Consider the following 21,554-nt stretch of genomic DNA (forward strand, 5'->3'; position numbering starts at 1 on the left):
ATGTCTTCAAAGATAACAGCATGTTAAAAGTGCAGCCCATGTGTTTCTGATTGGACAAACACTCGGGCACTCTGTAGCACCTCACCAGACACACTAATTCATCCAATCTTAATTCCATAGAAATCGTCTGGTGCTATTTGGCACAGCAGGTGAAATATGATGTTGTAGTTCTGGAGGGTCTAATCATCAGTGAGCAGTTTCTGTTGGATATGAAACAATTGAAGCAGCTCTCTTTTTCTTGTCAAATTATGAAGGAGGTCGTTATTGGCATGGTAGTGGTGTTGCACAGTACAAACAGTGTGATGTCTCCTGGGAATGAGTGACTTTTTTTTCCTCTCTAATTTGGTCATAATTGTTGAACCCCTGATAATTAGGGATCAGATTTTAATTTCTGAAGAAATTGGTTCTGAGTGACTTTAGTATGAAAAGAAAAGTTATGACTTTGCCTTGGATTGTTCTTTGGAGAAACCTACGCAGTAATAACTGTTGAAAACTGATATATGAATTGAGCTTGCTAATGAATAAAATCCTTGGCTGCAGTAATTTATTGCTGAATCAGTTATCAGAATTACCTTTTTGAAATTAAAACATGTCTTGCTATGACATTTACGGTTGTGTGTGGTTGAGAGGATTGCTGTAAATTTCTTCCATAATTATTTCGGATACGGTAGCAGGAGATTTGGGATTCAATCCCAAGTTACTTATTGCTTCTTTCACCTCTGGCAATGACTTATGTATGTCAGAAATGTCAGTGCTTCATCATGGTTTGCATTTCTTATTAAACCTTAACCATTGCTGCCCCTATGCTATCCCCCTCCAGAACTGACTGGGGAAGTCTGTTCAAAGGTCTGAGGAAGGCAAGGACAAATAATTCCAGGACCATGCCTACTAGGAAAGCACCGACCTCTGGGTTGATTATTGTACTAAATGTGACAGTGATGATGATATAGCCATATCAGCTGTAGAATTTGACATAAGCATCTCGGCCACAACCTTGTCACGTATTTATGTTGAGTCTGCTGTGATACGCAGTTCATTGTCTAATGAGATTAACCTTTTGCTAAGGCATTTGGATTGATACAGTAGTCCATACCTGGCTAACAAGCATACTTCCCTCTGATGACTTCTGTGTTCATAGTTCTTCTAACCCTTGTAATGCTGAGTGTCATGGATTTGCGTTGCACCACTTTATCGCTAGTAAATGGAAGTTACCTGTTTCTGTGTGCCAGTGCTTGTGGTAGGTGCAGATTATAGATGAGGCTAACAACACTTCTGACACGTACAGCCACACCTGGACTTCAGACTTGAAAATGTTTTGCTGTGTCCTATCTCACAACTTAATATATTGGAAATTGTTTTGTTACTGGTACAACCTTTGAAGAATATTTGTCGTTTTACCACTCCTGATGCCAAACCTGTACTCTAGTAGTAAGTAAAAGCCCTAGGTGCAAGATAATGTCAAGTGTGCTCCAATCACCTTTGTTTTAGTCTTGTCGTGAGCGCATAGTTTTGCATGGACACAGCCACATATGAAGGAACCAGTCGTGCCATATGGTGGTATAACTACCAACACATCTGTCTGAATGGACTTTGTCATACTGTGGTTTTTGGCAAGCCCAGTTGTAGAAAATTCTGTTTATAGATTTGATAAAGAGTTGCATTATGTCATGTCCAAAGGGTCATTTTAATCCCCTCCGTATTCTAACTTCTTTGTATTTTGTATATCTGAATAGTTCTTAAAATATAACCATTAGTTCCACAAACATGTGCTAGCAATCACCAGTATTCCTTTTCCTCTACCTCACTATGTGATTTTATGACAGAACTTGTTGAAATTGGGAAAAAACTTGACAGAAAAAATTATAACTATACAAGAAGCTGTGAAAGGCGAAAAACTGAATGCTAGCAAGACCAGCAGGAATCTATATTACTAAACATCTACCCTAGAACCCAGTTCCAGGTTGCCTGTATGACTGCTTTCAGAGGCAACACAAATTTGATTTTCAATATTTCATATAATTATTGACTGAATTTATAATGCTGTCATAATCTCCACATGAGGTACACTATGTGATCAAAAGTATCTGGACACCTGGCTGAAAAAACTTAAAAGTTTGTGGTGCCCTCCATTGGTAATGCTGGTATTTAGTGTGGTGTTGGTCCACCCTTAGCTTCTGCTCTCACAGGCACACATTCAATCAGATGCTGCAGGGTTTCTTGGGGAATGGCAGCTCATTCTTCAGAGTGCTGAACTGAAGAGAGGTGTGGATGTTTTTCGGTGAGGCCTGGCACGAAGTCGACATTCTAAACCATCTCACAGGTATTCTAGAGGATTCAGGTCAGGACTCTGTGCAGGCCAATCCATTACAGGGATGTTATTGTTGTGTAACCACTCTGCCACAAGCCATGCATTATGAACAGGTGTAGGATCGTGTTGAAAGGTGCAGTCGCCATCCCCGAATTGATCTTCAACCGTGGGAAGCAAGGTGGTTCTTAAAACATCAATGTAGGCCTGTGCTGTGATAGTGCCATGCAAAACAACAGGGGATGCAATCCCCCTCTGTGAAAAGCACGAGCACACCATAACACCACCGCCTCCGAATTTTGCTGTTGGTACTACACACGCTGGTAGATGACGTTCACTGGGCATTCACCGTACCCACACCCTGCCATTGGATCGCCACATTGTGTACTGTGATTCATCACTCCACACAATGTTTTCCCAACGTTTACGCTCCTTATATCAGGCAAGGTGTCGTTTAGCATTTACTGGTGTGATGTGTAGCTTATGAGCAGCCACATGACCACGGAATCAGTTTTCTCACCTCCTGCCCATCTGTCATAATACTTGCAGTGGATCCTGATGCAGTTTGGAATTCCTGTCTGATGGTCTGTATAGATGTCTGCCTGTTACACATTATAACCCTCTTCAACTGTTGGCGGTTCTGTCAGTCAACAGACGAGGTTGGCCTCTACACTTTTGTGCTGTACGTGTCCCTTCACGTTTCCACTTCACTATCACATCGGAAACAGTGGACCTAGGGATGTTTAGGAGTGTGGAAATATAGCGTACAGACGTATGACACAAGTGACACCCAGTCACCTGACCGCGTTCGAAGTCTGTAAGTTCTGCGGAGCGCCCCACTCTGCTCTCACGATGTCTACTGTGGTTGCTGATATGGAGTACCTGGGAGTAGGTGGCAGCACACTGCACCTAATATGAAAACGTATGTTTTGGCGGTGTCTGGATACTTTTGATCGCATAGTATAACTAGACTTTTTCATCCTGTATTTGGAATGAGAGCACTTGGTGACCTGCAGCAAATTTGACATACACTTTCAGACCTTTATGAAACTTTTTCTTGTGGACATGCCCACAAAATGATAGAAAGAGAAAAGTTTATTGCTTATGACATTCTTGCTGTTTGTGCAGTAAAACTTCAGCATCAGATATGATTATTTTAATATATTACTTCTTTACTACCAACTCTACTCTCACCATGGTTTGAAAGGTGTATGTAAATGCAAAAAGAATATCGTACAACACACAGTTCAGGAGATATAATATCAAAGATTTAGATTTGTGAATGATAAACTTCTGCTTAAAAGGCACGCAGTAAAACTTGAGTATCAGGGCATGGCATTTTAATTTATTTCTTTACTACTAAGTATTCACAACTTGCTTGCAGACAGTCTCTTTACATATATCACTGAATATACCTGCAGAATTATGTCATTGTGTGACACGTAGTTCAGAATATATGATACCATAAACATTGAGGTACATGGAGACCATAATTTCACTGAAAGTGGAACGCAAATTGGGTGGACTATATAGAGTCAATGTCTCCTAATGAGAGCACGCAGCAACTTCCAGCAAAACTTTAAGCATAATTTCAAACATAACTTTTTGTTGTTTACATGCTTAACATCAGATATTTAACACATAACTTATTTGTAAAGTAATCAGATGTCTGATGCCATTTTATAAGTGGTAATTATATTATTTACAGAATCAGGACTTTACTAGTACGAATATAAGTTCGAAAAACTGAAGATAAATATGAAAACTAAAATACTTTGTGGTGGTGGTAACTGAAACATAATTCAATGAAAATTTGTACAGAGATAGAAATAAGCCTGTCATAAGCTGTTGAATATATTTTCAGCAAAATTTTTGTTCCATTTAATGTGAAATAGATTACTGTACCATGAAACTGTTTAACTGTACCATGAAACTGTTTAACTATACCATGAAACTGTTTACAGGGCCTGAGATTATGAGCAAACTTGCTGGGGAATCTGAAAGCAACCTGCGAAAAGCTTTTGAGGAAGCTGACAAGAATGCTCCTGCGATTATCTTTATTGATGAACTTGATGCAATTGCTCCAAAAAGAGAGAAGGTGCGTTAGAATCAGCACATGCTTTTGTGGTTGCTTATAATGTGTGTCTGAATTCTTTTTACCTTCTTCTACTAGTGGAACTGTTACGAGAAAAACAATGTCAGTGTCATAACAAAGATATATCTTTGGAAAAAAGACACTCTATGGAAAAAAGTGATTTATGTGTATATTGCACATTTTTACCTACTCCATACATTATCACAGAGCACATTGTAAATTGTGACTGGATTTGACCATGTGACAATGCTTGCCGTAGATATGTTGATTTACATATGCCCCCTATGTGTTGATTCTGAAGACGGGCATAGTTGAAACCAATCACAATTTAAAATGTCTTGGGTATGAAGATACCTTTGGTTGATCTTTACTTCTGTTCTGCATATTGACAATTGGGAGGGACCATTATGCAGCTCTGTGAGACAACTCTTCCTCCTCCTCCACCCCCCCCCCCTTTTGTTTGTAGGAGCTGATGGTTTCTTGTAAGTTAATATCAGTGTTACTTAATGCTTTACTTTTAATGTAGCATCCTCCATTCCCTCCAGTCTCACATGCCTCAGTCACTTCTGTTGAACATTACTGCATTTCCTTTTGGCTGCATTTACTCCATATTATGTCTACTCCCCTTTCTTCTTCTTCGCCTTCTCTTCAAAAGTGTTTTATGAAAAAAATTATTGAAAATATAAATAATAAATGTTAACAATATTTGCGACAAAATAAAAAGCCCAGTTGTAAAAGCTCCAGAAATGGAAACTTGGAACAGGGCAGGCAGACACATTTAAAAACAAGCCTCTGAAAATTAGGTACTAAGTCATTGTATGTAAAGAGTACATAATTAAACCCTTCTTGTTTTCCTTAGACACACGGAGAAGTTGAGCGCCGCATAGTTTCACAGCTCCTGACCCTCATGGATGGCTTAAAACAGAGTTCACATGTTATTGTAATGGCTGCTACAAACCGACCAAATTCCATAGATGGTGCCCTGAGGCGCTTTGGTCGTTTTGATCGGGAAATAGATATTGGTATTCCTGATGCAACTGGTCGTCTTGAAATATTACGTATTCATACAAAGAATATGAAGCTTGCAGATGATGTAGATTTGGAACAGGTAAGTCAGATTCTTGGTCCTGTTTTACCTTCCTTTTATAAACATACTGCTTGAATCATATTTTTTATTTCCAGATTGCAGCAGAAACACACGGTCATGTTGGTGCTGATTTAGCTTCTCTGTGTTCAGAGGCAGCTTTGCAGCAGATTAGGGAGAAAATGGATCTTATTGATCTAGAGGATGATCAGATAGATGCTGAAGTGCTGAGCTCTCTGGCAGTTACTATGGAGGATTTCAGGGTAAATATGTCACTTTTTTTGTAGTTGGTACTTTGTTACTACAGTCTTCTCATGTGTTAATATTTCTTACATTTGCATCTGTAATGAATTTTAAGATATCTTAAATATTTTAATATGCATATCTTTTACTTGTCATATTCCAGTATGCCATGAGTAAGAGTAGCCCAAGTGCTCTAAGGGAAACAGTTGTTGAGGTGCCGAATGTCACTTGGGAAGACATAGGTGGTTTAGAAAACGTGAAGAGAGAGCTGCAAGAGCTTGTACAGGTTAGTTTTTGAAGACAAAACATTGTTTTTATTTTTGTTATAATAATAAAATTACTGAATGCAGCTTGGTGATAGCTGTTACATTGAAAATTGAAGTTTGTTTTCTCTCGTGTAGTATCCTGTAGAACACCCAGACAAGTTCTTGAAATTTGGTATGCAACCATCAAGAGGGGTGCTTTTCTATGGGCCACCAGGTTGTGGAAAGACACTACTTGCAAAAGCCATAGCAAATGAATGTCAAGCTAATTTTATTTCTGTGAAGGGACCTGAATTGCTAACAATGTGGTTTGGAGAGTCTGAAGCCAATGTTAGAGATGTCTTTGATAAGGTATGTGTTCTGACAGTTAGTAAAATATGTGCTTATTGGGTCTTATTGTGATTGCTAACTTCTGATTTTTGTTTCTTTGTATAGGCAAGAGCTGCAGCACCATGTGTGTTGTTTTTTGATGAACTTGATTCAATTGCAAAATCCAGAGGTGGTAATGTCGGTGATGCTGGTGGAGCTGCTGATAGAGTAATAAATCAGATCTTGACTGAAATGGATGGAATGGGTGCAAAGAAAAATGTATTTATAATTGGTGCCACAAATCGTCCTGACATTATTGATCCTGCTATACTAAGGCCTGGTAGGCTTGACCAGCTCATTTACATTCCTTTGCCAGATGAAAAGTCGAGGGAAGCTATTTTCAGAGCCAACTTACGCAAGTCGCCTGTTGCAAAGGTACGTATTGTAGAAGTGAACAGGCTTGTAAAATTTTTCGGTGTAAATGTCGTAGTGTAGCTATACAGTGTGAATAATTTTGTTTCAGGATGTCGATCTGACGTACATAGCTAAGGTCACCCACGGCTATTCAGGAGCAGACTTAACTGAGATATGTCAGCGAGCCTGTAAATTGGCAATTCGACAAAGTATCGAAGCTGAAGTGAGAAGAGAAAGAGAGCGAGCTAACAATCCAAATCTTGCAATGGATGTAAGTACTTAATTTTCGTATATTCTTCAGTGTGCATACAAAGACTCTTCTTTACATTTGTGAGTTTTGTATGCATGTACAGAAACTGTTGTCAGTACAATCAGGATAGAACTCTGTTTTGTGGGCAGAACTGTACATCAGTCACACTACAAAATTATGACCGAAAAGGCGTGCATTTTCTAAGGTTATACAAAGGTTCATACAATGGAGCCTGGCGAATTGGCTGTCTAATATCAGGATCCTAACAAGGGAACCTCCCCATCGCACCCCCCTCAGATTTAGCTGTAAGTTGGCACAGAGGATAGGCCTTGTAAAAGTGAACACAGATCAGTCTCAGTCCGGAACCGCGCGACTGCTACGGTCGCAGGTTCGAATCCTGCCTCGGGCATGGATGTGTGTGATGTCCGTAGGTTAGTTAGGTTTAAGTAGTTCTAAGTTCTAGGGGACTGATGACCACAGATGTTAAGTCCCATAGTGCTCAGAGCCATTTGAACAGATCAGTCGAGAAAACAGGAAGAAGTTGTGTGGAACTACGAAAAAAATAAGCAAAATATACAAACTGAGTAATCCATGCGCAAGATAGGCAACATCAAGGACAGTGTGAACTCAGAAGCGCCGTGGTTCCGTGGTTAGTGTGAGCAGCTGCAGAACGACAGGTCCTTGGTTCAAGTCTTCCGTGGAGTGAAAAGTTTACTTTCTTTATTTTTGCAAATTTATTATCTGTCCGTTCGTTCATTGACGTCTCTGTTCACTGTAGTAAGTTTAGTGTCTGTGTTTTGTGACCGCACCGCAAAACCGTGCGATTAGTAGATGAAAGGAATTGCCTCTCCAATGGGAACCGAAAACATTTGATCGCAAGGTCATAGGTCAACCGATTCCTCCACAGGAAAACACATCCGATATATTCTATACGACACTGGTGACGGCATGTACGTCACACGACAGGAATATGTTGTCGGCCCACCTAACTTGTACACTTGGGGAATGGGTAAAAAGATTCTTCTACCTTGCCCGATTTAGGTTTTCGTGTGGATGTGATAGTCACTCCCAACGAAGTGTTTAGGTGTAGCGTCCCCATACTACGACGCAGTTACCTCGCAACGGACGGACGGACGGACAGATAATAATTGTCTGAAAATAAAAAATTAAACATTTTCACTCGAGGGAAGCCTTGAACCAAGAACCTGTCGTTCCGCAGCTGCTCATGCTAGCCACGGGACCACGGCGCTCCTGAGCTCACACTGTCCTTGATGTTGCATATCTTGCACATGAACTACTCAGATTTTATATTTTGCTTATTTTTTTCATAGTCTCACACAACTTCTTCCTGTTTTCTCGATTGATCTGTGTTCAGTTTTTCAAGGCCTATCCACTGTGCCAACTTATATAACTAAATCTGAGGGGGCTGCGATGGGGAGGTTCCCTTGTAAGCAAATTATGTATGAACTTTTCTATGTATCTTTACCACATCAACCATGGGGAAGGTATACAGGAATTTGTGGATTACCATTTTCAACGTTGTTGTTGTTGTTGTTGTTGTTGTTGTTGTTGTCTTCAGTCCTGAGACCGGTTTGATGCAGCCCTCCATGCTACTCTGTCCTGCGCAAGCTTCATCATCTCCCAGTACCTACTGCAACCTACATCCTTCTGAATCTGCTTAGTGTATTCATCTCTTGGTCTCCCTCTATGATTTTTACCCTCCACGCTGCCCTCCAATACTAAATTGGTGATCCCATGATGCCTCAGTTCTAGGGGACGGATGACGTTAGAAGTTAAGTCCCATAGTGCTCAGAGCCATTTGAACCATTTTTTTGATACCTTAGAACATGCCCTACCAACCTATCCCTTCTTCTAGTCAAGTTGTGCCACAAACTCCTCTTCTCCCCAATTCTATTCAATACCTCCTCATTAGTTATGTGATCTACCCATCTAATCTTCAGCATTCTTCTGTAGCACCACATTTCGAAAGCTTCCATCCTCTTCTTGTCTAAACTATTTATCGTCCATGTTTCACTTTCATACATGGCTACACTCCGTACAAATACATTCAGAAACGACTTCCTCATACTTAAATCCATGCTCAATGTTAACAAATTTCTCTCCTTCAGAAATGCTTTCCTTGCCATTGCCAGTCTACATTTTATATCCTCTCTACTTTGACCATCATCAGTTATTTTGCTCCCCAAATAGCAAAACTCCTTTACTACTTTAAGTGTCTCATTTCCTGGTCTAATACCCTCAGCGTCACCCGACTTAATTTGACTACATTCCATTATCCTTGTTTTGCTTTTGTTGATGTTCATCTTATACCCTCCTTTCAAGACACTGTCCGTTCCGTTCAACTGCTCTTCCAAGTCCTTTGCTGTCTCTGACAGAATTACAATGTCATCGGCGAACCTCAGTTTTTATTTCTTCTCCATGGATTTTAATACCTACTCCGAATTTTTCTTGTGTTTCCTTTACTGTTTGCTCAGTATAAATATTGAATAACATCGGGGATAGGCTACAACCCTGTCTCACTCCTTTTCAACATTTTCAACATTATCTTTCTCTTAAATGAAAATTTTCATAATTCATTATCAAAGTTAAGCTGTATGATTGGGATCACTTACCACACACTACTAAACATTCCACTTGTGAATAATGTTGTTACTATGTGTTTGTCTTTCTCTTCAAAATAAAAAAGTCATTCTGATGTGAAAGTTTTTGAAGCGGTCAGTAATGCAATTGTTACATTGCCCAGAGTAGTACCTTGACTCTGTCGTTGCTGCCTTTCTGCCAGTTTTCCCTTGTTTCCAACAGTTCTAGGATCTTGAAGCAGGATTTATTGTCCCATATTAAGTCTTTCAGTGGAAGGGATAACAGCAAGTAAAACAAAAATTACAGAATTTTTAAAAATAGCATTTGAAATATGGCTTTCCACAGTTCCCACGTATAAACATTGTAAATCTGATGGTAGCAGCTTACTAATATTGTTAATTCACACTTATCTATTGTTGAAAATATGTCTAGATTTTCCCTCAAGTCTGGGGATGATTGTTCATTTCCCATGTGAAGAACTGTTATCCTAGAAGTGACACAAGATCAGTGGAAGGGGTTGGTGGGCTTTGTCCCTAAATAGAAAGATCATACTACTGTGAAAAACTCGTTATCTAATTGTGATGGTAATGAGGAACTGACATACATTTTGTCACTTTGGAGGTGGACAACTGTTAAGACCCTTTGAATATAAATGCAGACGCTAGTCAAGCCTGCAGTTTGTGCTGTGGTGTTTGACCACGAATGGTGCCTGTGCAATATCCGTAATACATGTGATTAAATAGTACATGACAGTGTGTATCCTTCTCTTCATCCAGTTCTCGTGGGAAGTATGCACCTCTAGTCAAACTATCACTCTTTGATTCACTCAGTAGTAGTACATGCAGATGTGAAAATTTTGAAGTGTGCAGTTGCTGCCAACTACAGGGCATGAGAATTCTCAGTTGATTATTATATGCTCATTGATAAATCAGTGGTATGTTGGGATAATGAAACAGCAGAGTTTTTGGGGTGGAAACATACATGTGCAGAGAGACGAGCTGAAGGGAAATACATGGAAGCATGCTAATGTGGCAATGAAACAGCAGTCTGTGATTACTAGTGGTCTTGAAGTGGTAAAGAAAAAGAAAAACAGTGAATTTCATTCTTGAATTTTTCAATTTTGAAAGCAAACATTCCACTCCACAAACTAAGATATCGATAGTGGATATGTGAATTAATTGAAAGTGAGCTATAGCTTCCAACGAGACTGACAACTGTTATAACAAAGATCCATGAAAATCTGGCAGTGTTAAGTCCTAGGTTCTTGATTCAGCTGTAGGATGATGGTGATGTCATCAATCCTGAGATTGCAGAAGTTCTGTCATGTGTATCTTGAAATGCAGGCCTCAGCACTATAAATGCATTGCCTGACTGAAAAAAGTAAAGTACACAGAAGACACGGTAGGATGTCAGTGTATCTTCGTACAAACAATTGGCCGATACATAGATGATTGGAGTTGCAATTAACTGTGACAATCCAGATTCGTGGGACATTCGGACATGACAGTAGCTCGATGTTGGACTGCGTGATAATGTTAGGGCAAGCATACTTGTCTTCAAGGTTCTAGTTGAACATGTCTGAGCACCAAGAGGGATGACTGCTGTATTGTGCACCAGGTCACTGTAACCCTGTCACATCTGTTTCTGCCACCTAAGAAAAAGTTAGACTCCCTGCAATGTTCTGTTGTCCCACACCTTTGATCAGAGACTAACAGCAGCTGGACTAAGGGATTACCATCACACGCATAGGCTGCCATTAACATAACACAGATGGCTACACTTGGGAGTGGTGCCATGACTGCTACCATATTTCAACAGGACAGTTCTTGTCTACGCATGACAGTTTTGTCCATGAACTGTGTGTCATGTTGCATTCCCACTAACAGTGAGATCCCCCGGATCTGTCACCCATAGAAAATGTAACGGACCAACTGGTATATAAACTCTTGTCCTGGTACCAGTGCCTGGGATATTAGGATATCAAGGTCCATTTGCAACAGTTTTGGGAGGTTGCCTCAGTAGAGGATACAACACCTTTGATATCCTTCCCAACTGAACCAGTGGATGCATCCAGGCAAGGGTTAGGGGAGTTGGTAATGTCATAGTGATAAGTGGGCTCATACTGTCAAATTCTTTGTAAATTTGACTTGACTTTGTAATCATTGCAGTAACATTACATACTCTCTCAAATTGTGAAGTTTTATTTTGTGCCATCTTCCCCATCTGGGTGTTTTGCTTTTTTTGCCAGGCAGTGTGTTATGAAGGGTTGCAGATCCCCCTTGAATTAGTGAAAAAGAAACTTTCATGCCCGAAGGAAACGTAGACATTATCAGATGCTCACAGGCACTGAAACATTAGCATCCACAGTTTGCTGACGTCATGCTGAAGCAGTTTGGCTTCTCTGGTCCAGTATAGGCTCAGAGTGGCTATTCTCGCACTACAGTGAAGTGTGGAGAAAAACTCGCAAATTATAGCAATAGCTTTTTTACTTATTAGTGTGGAGTTTATTTTCTCTAATTGAGTGGATTTAATTTATTGACATAAAGGTTTCTTTTTATTTCCAAATTCGAGAACAATTAACAGGAGCTGTTACTCCTGTAACCAATGGAGATTCATCTGGATATAATAATTTAATAGAAAAGGCTGATATTGCTTCTGCTGGGTACAGTATTAGACTCCATGATACAAATTTTCAGCCAAGTCTTCATGTAGGCATAAATCCTACTTATGCTTTAAGTACTAGTAGTTTAAATAGTGATGTTACAAAATATACAGATACACAAATGTTGTTTGAAGTTATAGCTGAATGTTCTGTATATTCAGATGGTTTAGAAACTTAGCCTCGAGCAAATGTACCAAATATATGTGATGTGTAATGCCCAATAAATACAATATAATTGAGAGATATATTTTTACTGTTGACATAAGACAACAAATAGGAACACTCTTAATCATAAATGAATGCACCAATTTTGTGTCATTATTTATAGTGCACTGCCAACTTACAGAAATATGTTAGAGAAGGAAACGGCTTTTGGAGCAAAAATAATACGAAAATCAGTCATAAAATAACATAATTTTTTTGTGTCCCAAATAATACATTGTTAACTGGCTCGTGCGTCAACACCTGTTTCAGTCTACACTGTCTAATACATCATCTGGGTTTACTGTTTCATTACATCTGTGCCTGGATTTCATACTAGCATATGAGACAATTGCATTAAGCCACATTATCACATGTATATCACTCCTGGCTTTGCTTTTCAGCCAGAGAACATGTCCTTTGTGCAAAAATGACGTTTCTCTTTTCATTAGTTACTGATTCACTAGGTCAAAACATAAAGTAGGACAGGATTAGGCAAAGATAAGGCAGGAAGGTGACCATGGCCTAATCATAGGAACTATCTTAGCATTCACCTTAACAACTTAGGAAAACTCCAGTCAGGATGGCTAGAGGTATATAGCACTGCATCCTGAACAGAGAAAACAGAAAACTAACAGCAAAAACATTATTTTGCAGAGGCAAACACTGCATAGATTGTACATCAGTTAGCAAATTAGCAAGTACTCAACAATAAATGGGGGACTGGTAACCCTATATGCTAACATATTCACTTACATTTTACAAATACTTCTCAACGAGAAATGACTTTAACTCTCCCCCAAAAGCCATTTCCTTGTCGAACATATTTGCATGTTGGCAGTGCATTAAAATGAATGACGCAAAAGTGGCCCTGTTGTTGTTTTTTGAGTAAGAGTTGTTCCTGTTTGTTCCACATCATAGCCTGCTGGTTGTTGAAGTATCCATGAGGTGGTTATGGTTACATGCCGCATCGTGATTGTGACAAATCTCTCAGTGCGTCAAGTGAAAAGCAAATAAAGATGCAAGTGCAGGAGTGTTCTCAATCCCCTCCTTTATTTCTGTAATGAATTAGGTTTGATTTTTTTTCTGCTTAAGTTCTGGAATAGTGTCATAGCACATCTGTTTTTCTGATTTTATTTTTAAGGAAGTACTTGGATCAAAAAACTTGCAGAGAGAGAATTATCTATTAACAGGATCCTGAATTCCATTGGTTTCGTCAAAGTACTCACTGTGTGTATTGAAATAACTGTTACAAACGACAGGTTACTGAATTGAAAGATAAACCTGAACATTTGAAACTTGTAAAATTATGTTCTTGATGATCGTTTCAGCTTTCTTTAGCTGCAACTTAGTTTCCACCTTTCAACTCACATTTGTGTGATCAAGTTCTGAAAATTCATTCCCCCCTACCCCCCACCCCCGAAAGGTGATCTAGTTCCAAACTATTATTCAAAAATTTCACTATTATTCAAAAATTTCATCATTTTTAAAATTTGGTAATTGATTTCTGTGAACCACACTGCGTGAATTGTACTGGTTATATGATTTAACACACTTCATCAGAGACACTTCAACCTGGGTGTGAAACAAATGCTTTGAATAAAAATTTGCTGTTTTCCCAACCTATAAACATTGTAATTACTACAGGCTGTCAATAAGAACATGTCACTTGTTCTTAGGATTCAATGTTAAAATGTAACCCACACATCTAGTACACCCTTCACTGCCGGTGTGTTAAACAGTCTCCATTGTTTATGGATTCTCCTGTGAAAGTGATGGTATTCTAATTCTAATGTGATTGCTTCACCCAAAAAATTCTTTAGAAAGGTAGTTTAAGATGTTTGAGATGAAAAGAATTATTCCTGCCAGAGAAATTCAGTATCCAATCAAAAATTGCCTATGTGAGTATATTTTATATTGGACTGATTCAGTAGTCTTGCACTAAAGTTTATTTAGTACATTTGTTCTGTAATTGTATTAACTTCGAAATTCCTCTGTATCTTCATCTTTAAATGTCTTATGTTTTACTTGTTAAATAGAATGTTACATATATAATTGACTTGTCGTATGTATAACTTTAAATAAAAATACATTAGCAAGAAGATGCATGATGAACTGAAATGAAGAGAGTAAAACAATCTGCACATAATTGTATACATAACTGAGCAATTTATTGCAAAAGCTATCCAGTCATTTCTCATATTACGTTCATGTTATGCAAATGTTTGTTGCTGCAGATGGATGAAGAAGATCCAGTTCCTGAAATTACACGTGCTCATTTTGAAGAAGCCATGAGATTTGCAAGAAGATCTGTATCAGACAATGATATCCGCAAGTATGAAATGTTTGCACAGACCTTGCAACAGTCCAGAGGATTTGGAACGAATTTCAGGTACGTAAAATATTTCCTGATCTGCTCATGCTTGTGTAACAATGTACACAATCATTAGTACTTTGGATCTACATGGGACAATTAAAGTTCTGGAGAAAACGATAAACTAACCAAAATATTTGTAAGCAAGTGAAATTTGAAACTTGTCTGTGTGTCTCCTTCTGAAATCTTCTTTGTTATTGGAACTTAGGAAGACTGAAATTACTGTCTGTCCAAATTTTGCATTGTTTGCAAAAGTTGTTCGATCCCTAGCAAAATCTCATCATTGGTAAAAGGATACTAAATTTGTGTGTAGTTTCTCCTTCCATCAAGGGGAAATTCATAAAGATGAGAACATTTTCTAGTGAAAATAGTATTAGTGAATTTACATTTGTTTAGTTCAAATCTCTGTCCATCTGTCCAGACTTAGCTTTCTAGGGTTTTCATAAATCATTTAAGACAATTACTGTCAGATGGTTCCTTTCAAAAAGGACCGGTAGGCTGTGTTACATACAGATTAATAACAGAGGACAAAAAGATCCTAACCAGCAAGGGAGCAGAGGCGGACAGGTGTGTCATTTCTCATTGATGACAATCTGTCTCAAACCTGACAGGAATTTCTGCTGTCAGTGCATGGAGGTCCATGTCCTCAAATTCCAAATGAACATTGTAAAGGACACTGTGTACTGTGAATATTTCAGTCGGGTACCTTGCAATAGGCCATTGCTCTCAGCACCACATAAAGCTACACACCTTCAGTAGGCCAAAAATTACAGAAACTGCACAGCTGCTCTCTGGAAATGATGATTTGTGATTTTTGTCATTTTCCAAGTGATACAAGGCACTGATGTCCAGTGTGGTGTTAACCCATAGTGCAGTGTCATTCATGCCGGAGGCGAGCCAGTGATGTTCAGAGGTTTTTTGTGTGATGTCTTTGGGCTCTGCAGTGAGGTTACTATGAACATAACTGGGATATTTGTGTGAATATTCTCAATGACAGGGTTGCCCTTTCTCTACATCTTCATGGTGGGTATGCTGTGGACATTCTGATACTTTTAGACAATATTTGTGTTCACAGGTGTGCACAAATGCTCATTTTATGAACATATTGGTACCTTGTCACAACTGGACAGGCTCACTGAATCGCCCATCTTAATCCCATAGAAAGTGACTATTTGAAACAGCTGGTGAAACATATCAGTCAACAAGGCTGCAACTTCTAGATCTTTGTAATGGTATCATCAATGAGTGGCTTCAGCTGGGTAGACATTACAGTATAACCCCCCTTTCACATTCCTGGAATTAACATTTTACCACCATTTACGAAATTTTTTTCGCTCCCATCAAATTTCTTATGTCCACAATCTTAACTCGCACCTAAATTTGCGTTAACATATTTATAATTTTCCTGCAGTTTATGCTTTATGAAAAAACGTTCATGGAGAAAAAACTTGATGTAAAATGACGGCATGAAGTCGGCAGTCAAGTGGTGCTTACAAACATTACGTGGTTAAGTTTCTTTACACCAGGGCACTCCGCTGCTCGGACTTGGAGTGGAGAATGTGTAAAAGTTAAAGCAATTCGTGCAGTATCTCTTGCCGCTGCCAAGCTCCACTCGGTGTGGTGGCTGATGGGAGTAACTAGCTCACCGTTTACATGGTGCTCCCAAAATCGGATTTCAGAGTTCCAAATACCACTTCTGGGTGGTAAAGATTCATTGGAATAAATATATCCTGACCAATCACAACCATTTCCAAACCATCTGTACTCCACATATGCAAATTCGTAACTGTTGTGATCATCGCTACACCTTTGTTGAATCATATTTAGCGTGTTTTGTTGTTTAGCCACTTGTGCTACAAGTTTACATCTTTCTGGTTTAAACACAGCACCAATAATGTACTTTTTCATGCAGGACAAAACGTGTTTCGAGAAATTATTCTTGTTGTCAGATGCAGTATTTACATATTACATATGTATTTTTTGTGATGTTACTTAAACAATGTACGTGATTTTTGTGTGTGTGTGTGTGTGTGTGTGTGTGTGTGTGTGTTATTTATCTGCATAACTGAGGAGGCACAGTACCTGATAACCTCAAAAAGACGAATACACTGCAAGAGACGCAGAACAACAAACATGCAAATGCCACAAAAATACTTAACGTAAATATTTACATTTAACAAGGAGAAAAAATTCTCGAAACACATTGAGCTTAGTGTGAAAAAATACATAACTCGTGCAATGTTTCATTATTTAACGAATAAATGGCAGCTGCATGCTTGCCAAAAACATCGATTATGACCTACGAAATTGAGTCAGACATTTCTACTTCCCAGACAGTTATCGGCCGTTACATCAGCAGTTTTCATTAGATAATAAACTTTTATCTGATAATAAAGTCCTTGACAAATATTTTCATGCCTATTGTGCACATGCAGTGCTAAAATGCAAGGGGGAATCCTATACGAAACTTCTACGGCTTAAAACGTTATTTCCCACATTTTACACAATTTTTTTGAAGTCCCTTGAAAATTGTAAAAGTGAGGTTTCACTCTACCTGAAGAAAGTTATGGAATTTCTTCTGCATCAAATTGACTCTTATAGGCACAGTTACAAAATACTAGTGTGATGTATCCTGGGTAAGAATTTTTGGTCCAGTGTGATCATGTAGAAGAGTACATGACCTTTCTGCTGCCTTTTCCACTTGTTGCTTGTGGTCAACAGTGTAAGAAATACACTGTTGGTACTAGAGCTGCAAACTCGCCATACATGCCAAGACATATGTGCGTCTTGTGTCTGGGACACATCAGTTCTGAGCAACAATATCGTGTGCCAGGCAGCCATTGTTGTGACAAGATGAGTTTGGTCAGAGTGAGTTGGCACCATGGTACACCAGATTTCGGTGGGCTGGTAATCACAAGGTCCCAGCAGCTTCACCAGGCAGAACAAGTCAGTTCAGTGCAGAAAGGTGCGCTCCAGTAGCTTTCCATCCACTTACCACGCCATGGGAAGAAAGTAAATGTAATAGAAATGTCAAGAAATACTTCTATCAACATCTAGCTAGCACCCGAGTTGGTGGTGAGCCTTTTTGAGTAAAAAGATTGTTCGTTGTTGAACATATTTAAGAAAAATTCTGGGAAGTAGCACTCATTAGCAAAATACTCAACGACTGAGTTCCTATTATAACAGCGGTACCTGCTCAGTCACAGATATTGCTCTCCTGCAAGACGTTCGGTGACATCTGTCACCGTCACCAACCAAACAGCCCCAACATGATCCAGGGCATTATTTTTCATTGAGATTTCACATATGCAGATGAAAAACAAAATGGTTTGTTTGCCATGTCTAGTGGGAGCAAACGAATAGAAGTGGGCACTGCAGCCTTCACTTAGGCTTTCAAAGGGATGGATTACCTGAAAAGATCAAAGTAATGGTCTACTTTGTGATTTAAAGCCTTACTTTCCACCACCCAAACAGTGTTTCAAATGTTTTTTGACACACCAGCACACAATATCAGTACCTCTATATGTGGAGGACCTTGTTACTGTTCTGAGTTGAAGAAAGAATATGTATGCCTCCATCCAATTCAAATGACCACAAACTTCACAAACATGGTTACTAATCCTCCATCTATGATAAAGGAGAAGTCATCTGCTTTTTCCTCAATGTAAGACCCAGATGGATGTGCGTGTGAGGTGGTCGAGGACTCCCTGTACCTCTGTTCCCACTACGCCAACATGTAGAAAAAGTCTTGCTCATCTGGCATCCATGCCCAGCAGGGGGTTACCTTCCTCTGAACCTTGTCAACAGATCAATGTTGCCTCTTGGCTCGACATGGGCTCATTGGAGGCAAGAGTTACGGGCTGCAGGATAGCTTCTTGATACACGACCAAATAATCCCCAACCAGAGTTAAAACTGTGCAAGAACATATACCTCTAATCTTAGTAATCGTCATGCCTGTTTCAAAAATATGGGTTGCTCTGCAATGGCATTAGCTAGTGTATGCTAATATATGGCTGTTTGGGTGTAGCATCTGTGGGTTTTCTTCAGTGTAATGCTGCTCTCTGTCCAGACAGAGTGCTGACATGCCAGAAGATAACTGACTTGATCCATCAGCTACCTTTCCCTATTTCTTGGGCGATTTCAAAATGCACAGTGCATTGTGGTGGTGTTTGAACAACTAACATAGGTACTCTGACGAAACAAGTAATCACAAAAACTCATTTTAGAGTGGCACTTGAAAAGTATACAGCCGTCAATCCCTCGATTGTAGCCCAAGCTTTCTCCCATAATTCCAGTGGATGGTACATGACTGCTCTCTTTGAGATCAGTCATTCTCCAATTGTCATGACCCTCCCACAGTTACCCAACTGAGCACTCTAGACGACGGAGCCAATTGGCATTCTTTCAACACATGAGAGACAACTACTTCAATACGAAGAGCAGCAGTATTGGCAAGTCCCCTTTCTTCAGCAACATATTGTCAGAAACCAGGCTCGTTTTGGACATAGGAAATCGCTAAGACAATTGAAGATAGCCTGTGGATGCTCCAACAATATAAACTTTGCCTCTTTAGTGGAAAACCTCATTGCCTGTAAAAGGCTCTCAACTTGCACACACTACTTTACAAAACACCAGAAGAAAGAACATAGGGAAACATGTTGCTACTGTAGGAACCCATACCTCTTGTTCACAATTATTGGCCAAGTTTCATTTTATCTGTAGTCAGTGACTAGCAATCAGTATTTCTGGGGTATCCTCGAATTTAGCAATATTGATTCTGAATGTAATATTACCACAGAAAGCTTTGTGGTGTACATTGCTCAAGCATCTGCATCCAATGACTACTACTCAGCTTTGTATCTAGAGTAGAAGATAAGAACCTGTCTTTCACTGCTCAATGTCTGGAACCATATAATGCTACTTTCAGTGAATGGGAGCTCCTCAGTGCTTTGGTCCTTGGTTACAATGGGATGCTTTATCCTGGTGGAATCTGTGGATTACTGACACCACATACTTGAGACTTCAGTCATATCTGATGTATGGGTGTGTTTCCATCCTAGTGGAGGAAAAGCACGATTGTCCCAGTTTTTAAACTTTGTTTGTGAAATGGATGGCCATAGACCCAGCAACCTCATTAATGTTCTGTGTAAGTTGCTTGACTGTGTGGTGCACTGACAGTTATGTGTGACTCTTGAGATTAGGGGTTCTTTGTACAACATTCAGTGTAGATTTAGAGGGGCCAACTGACTTAAAAAGTTGACCGGAGTCTGCTGTAAGGACAGCCTTTGCATGTTGCCAACACCTCACTTACTGTTTTCTTGACTTAAGGAAGTACTGCGAAATTTCGTGGCTTTACCTCACTGTGTGAGTGGAATTTTAAAGTCCCCTCCCCTCCAGATTATTTTTTGAGTTTTCTATCTCTCTGTGTGGTTCTAGCCAGCGTTGTAATGCTCTTTAGTACTCTCCATATACAGGAGAATGGAGACCCACTGAGCCCATCTTGAGTGTGGTCCTTTTTCTGATTGTAATTAGTGGTTTGTAAAGGCTGTGGGGCCTATGGTCTCACTGTCCCTATACGTAGACAACTTTTGTATTTATTACAATTCTTCATCCATGAATGTTGTTGAAAGCCAGCTGCAAAGTGCCATCAGGAAAGCACAGTCCTGGGCTGTCATCAGTTTCAGTTTTCCACTACAAAGATGTAGTATGCACTTCCGTTCACACACAACTGTTCATCTACTGTTTACCACACCTGTTCATCTACATACAGAATTTCACCTTTGTAATGGATGGCTCATTTTGGTAAGAGTCTGATTATTTTTCTTTTTTTTTTTACTTTCATTTGATGCTTAGTTGACATGGTTACCATATATTTGCCATATTAAAAAGAATTACCAGTTGAAACTGAATGCATTCTGCTTCCTCAGTCATTTCTCCAGGAATGCAGAAAACATAGACCCTCTCTAAGAAGCACTTGTCCTATCCAGACTGCATTACAGGTGTCTTGCTTATGGATCAGTGACCACTTCAGTATTAAAACTACTGGATCCTGTTCACTACAGTGGGATCCATGTTGCGACTGGTGCCTTTGCCCCCTTCCAGGTTTACTTCACGCCCCTCCAGCCCTCTGGTTCAAAACATCAGCCAAATACCTGGTCACACCTTTCTATTGGATCAAAGGAAATTTTAGACATCTCAGCATTTTGGATTTTGTTTCTTTTGGCACTGAGCAAATTTTATGGTTCCCGTTATCTGTTCTGCCTGTTTTGAAGGTCTAAAATGACATCGGTGGCTGTGTCTTCTCACCTTCTGCAGCCCCTGGGTAGCTCATAGTCCATTTAAAATTACTCGATAGTCGACGTCTGTCACTTGGTGCTGCAGTGTTGCCACGTCAGCTGCTGTTCTGTTAAAGATGACATGTAAAGACGGCAGATCACTCAACAAGTGCTGAAATGGTGTTCATGTTATGTGTAGTGATGTTGGAAGCTGCTGCTGTCAGGTATGGCGTGAATGCGAGATGCTCTGTTCGCAGCTGATTTAAAACAACCAATGACTGAACTGCTGCAGGCAATGCATTTTGTAGCCTTGAATTTACGCTCATGTCCTAACATAACCTCTTCATGTGCAGTGTATCAGAGAAAAGCTTGGACAGCAATCTTCAGCAGAACTGTTAATCGTGCTCACTTTCCTTACAGCGACTACTCAGAAAAAATTCAGTTTCAGCACTAAAAATCTTGCTTGTGCTGTGCAAG

The 21,554-nt window shown here is 39.5% G+C and overlaps 1 protein-coding gene across 1 annotated transcript in view; it reads left to right on the top strand.

The window, feature by feature from the left end:
* LOC126484614 (transitional endoplasmic reticulum ATPase TER94) overlaps positions 1 to 21,554 on the top strand; it is a 58,727-nt gene that overhangs the window by 29,681 nt on the left and 7,492 nt on the right. Inside the window, exons 6-13 of the mRNA XM_050108199.1 lie at positions 4,270 to 4,403; positions 5,260 to 5,508; positions 5,583 to 5,747; positions 5,891 to 6,013; positions 6,129 to 6,341; positions 6,426 to 6,734; positions 6,823 to 6,984; positions 14,665 to 14,819. Coding sequence (XP_049964156.1) covers positions 4,270 to 4,403; positions 5,260 to 5,508; positions 5,583 to 5,747; positions 5,891 to 6,013; positions 6,129 to 6,341; positions 6,426 to 6,734; positions 6,823 to 6,984; positions 14,665 to 14,819 — 1,510 coding nt within the window. The remainder of the gene's footprint in view (positions 1 to 4,269; positions 4,404 to 5,259; positions 5,509 to 5,582; positions 5,748 to 5,890; positions 6,014 to 6,128; positions 6,342 to 6,425; positions 6,735 to 6,822; positions 6,985 to 14,664; positions 14,820 to 21,554) is intronic.

This window comes from Schistocerca serialis, chromosome 6, assembly GCF_023864345.2.
Source record: "Schistocerca serialis cubense isolate TAMUIC-IGC-003099 chromosome 6, iqSchSeri2.2, whole genome shotgun sequence".
In the NCBI taxonomy this organism is placed as follows: Eukaryota; Metazoa; Arthropoda; class Insecta; order Orthoptera; family Acrididae; genus Schistocerca; species Schistocerca serialis.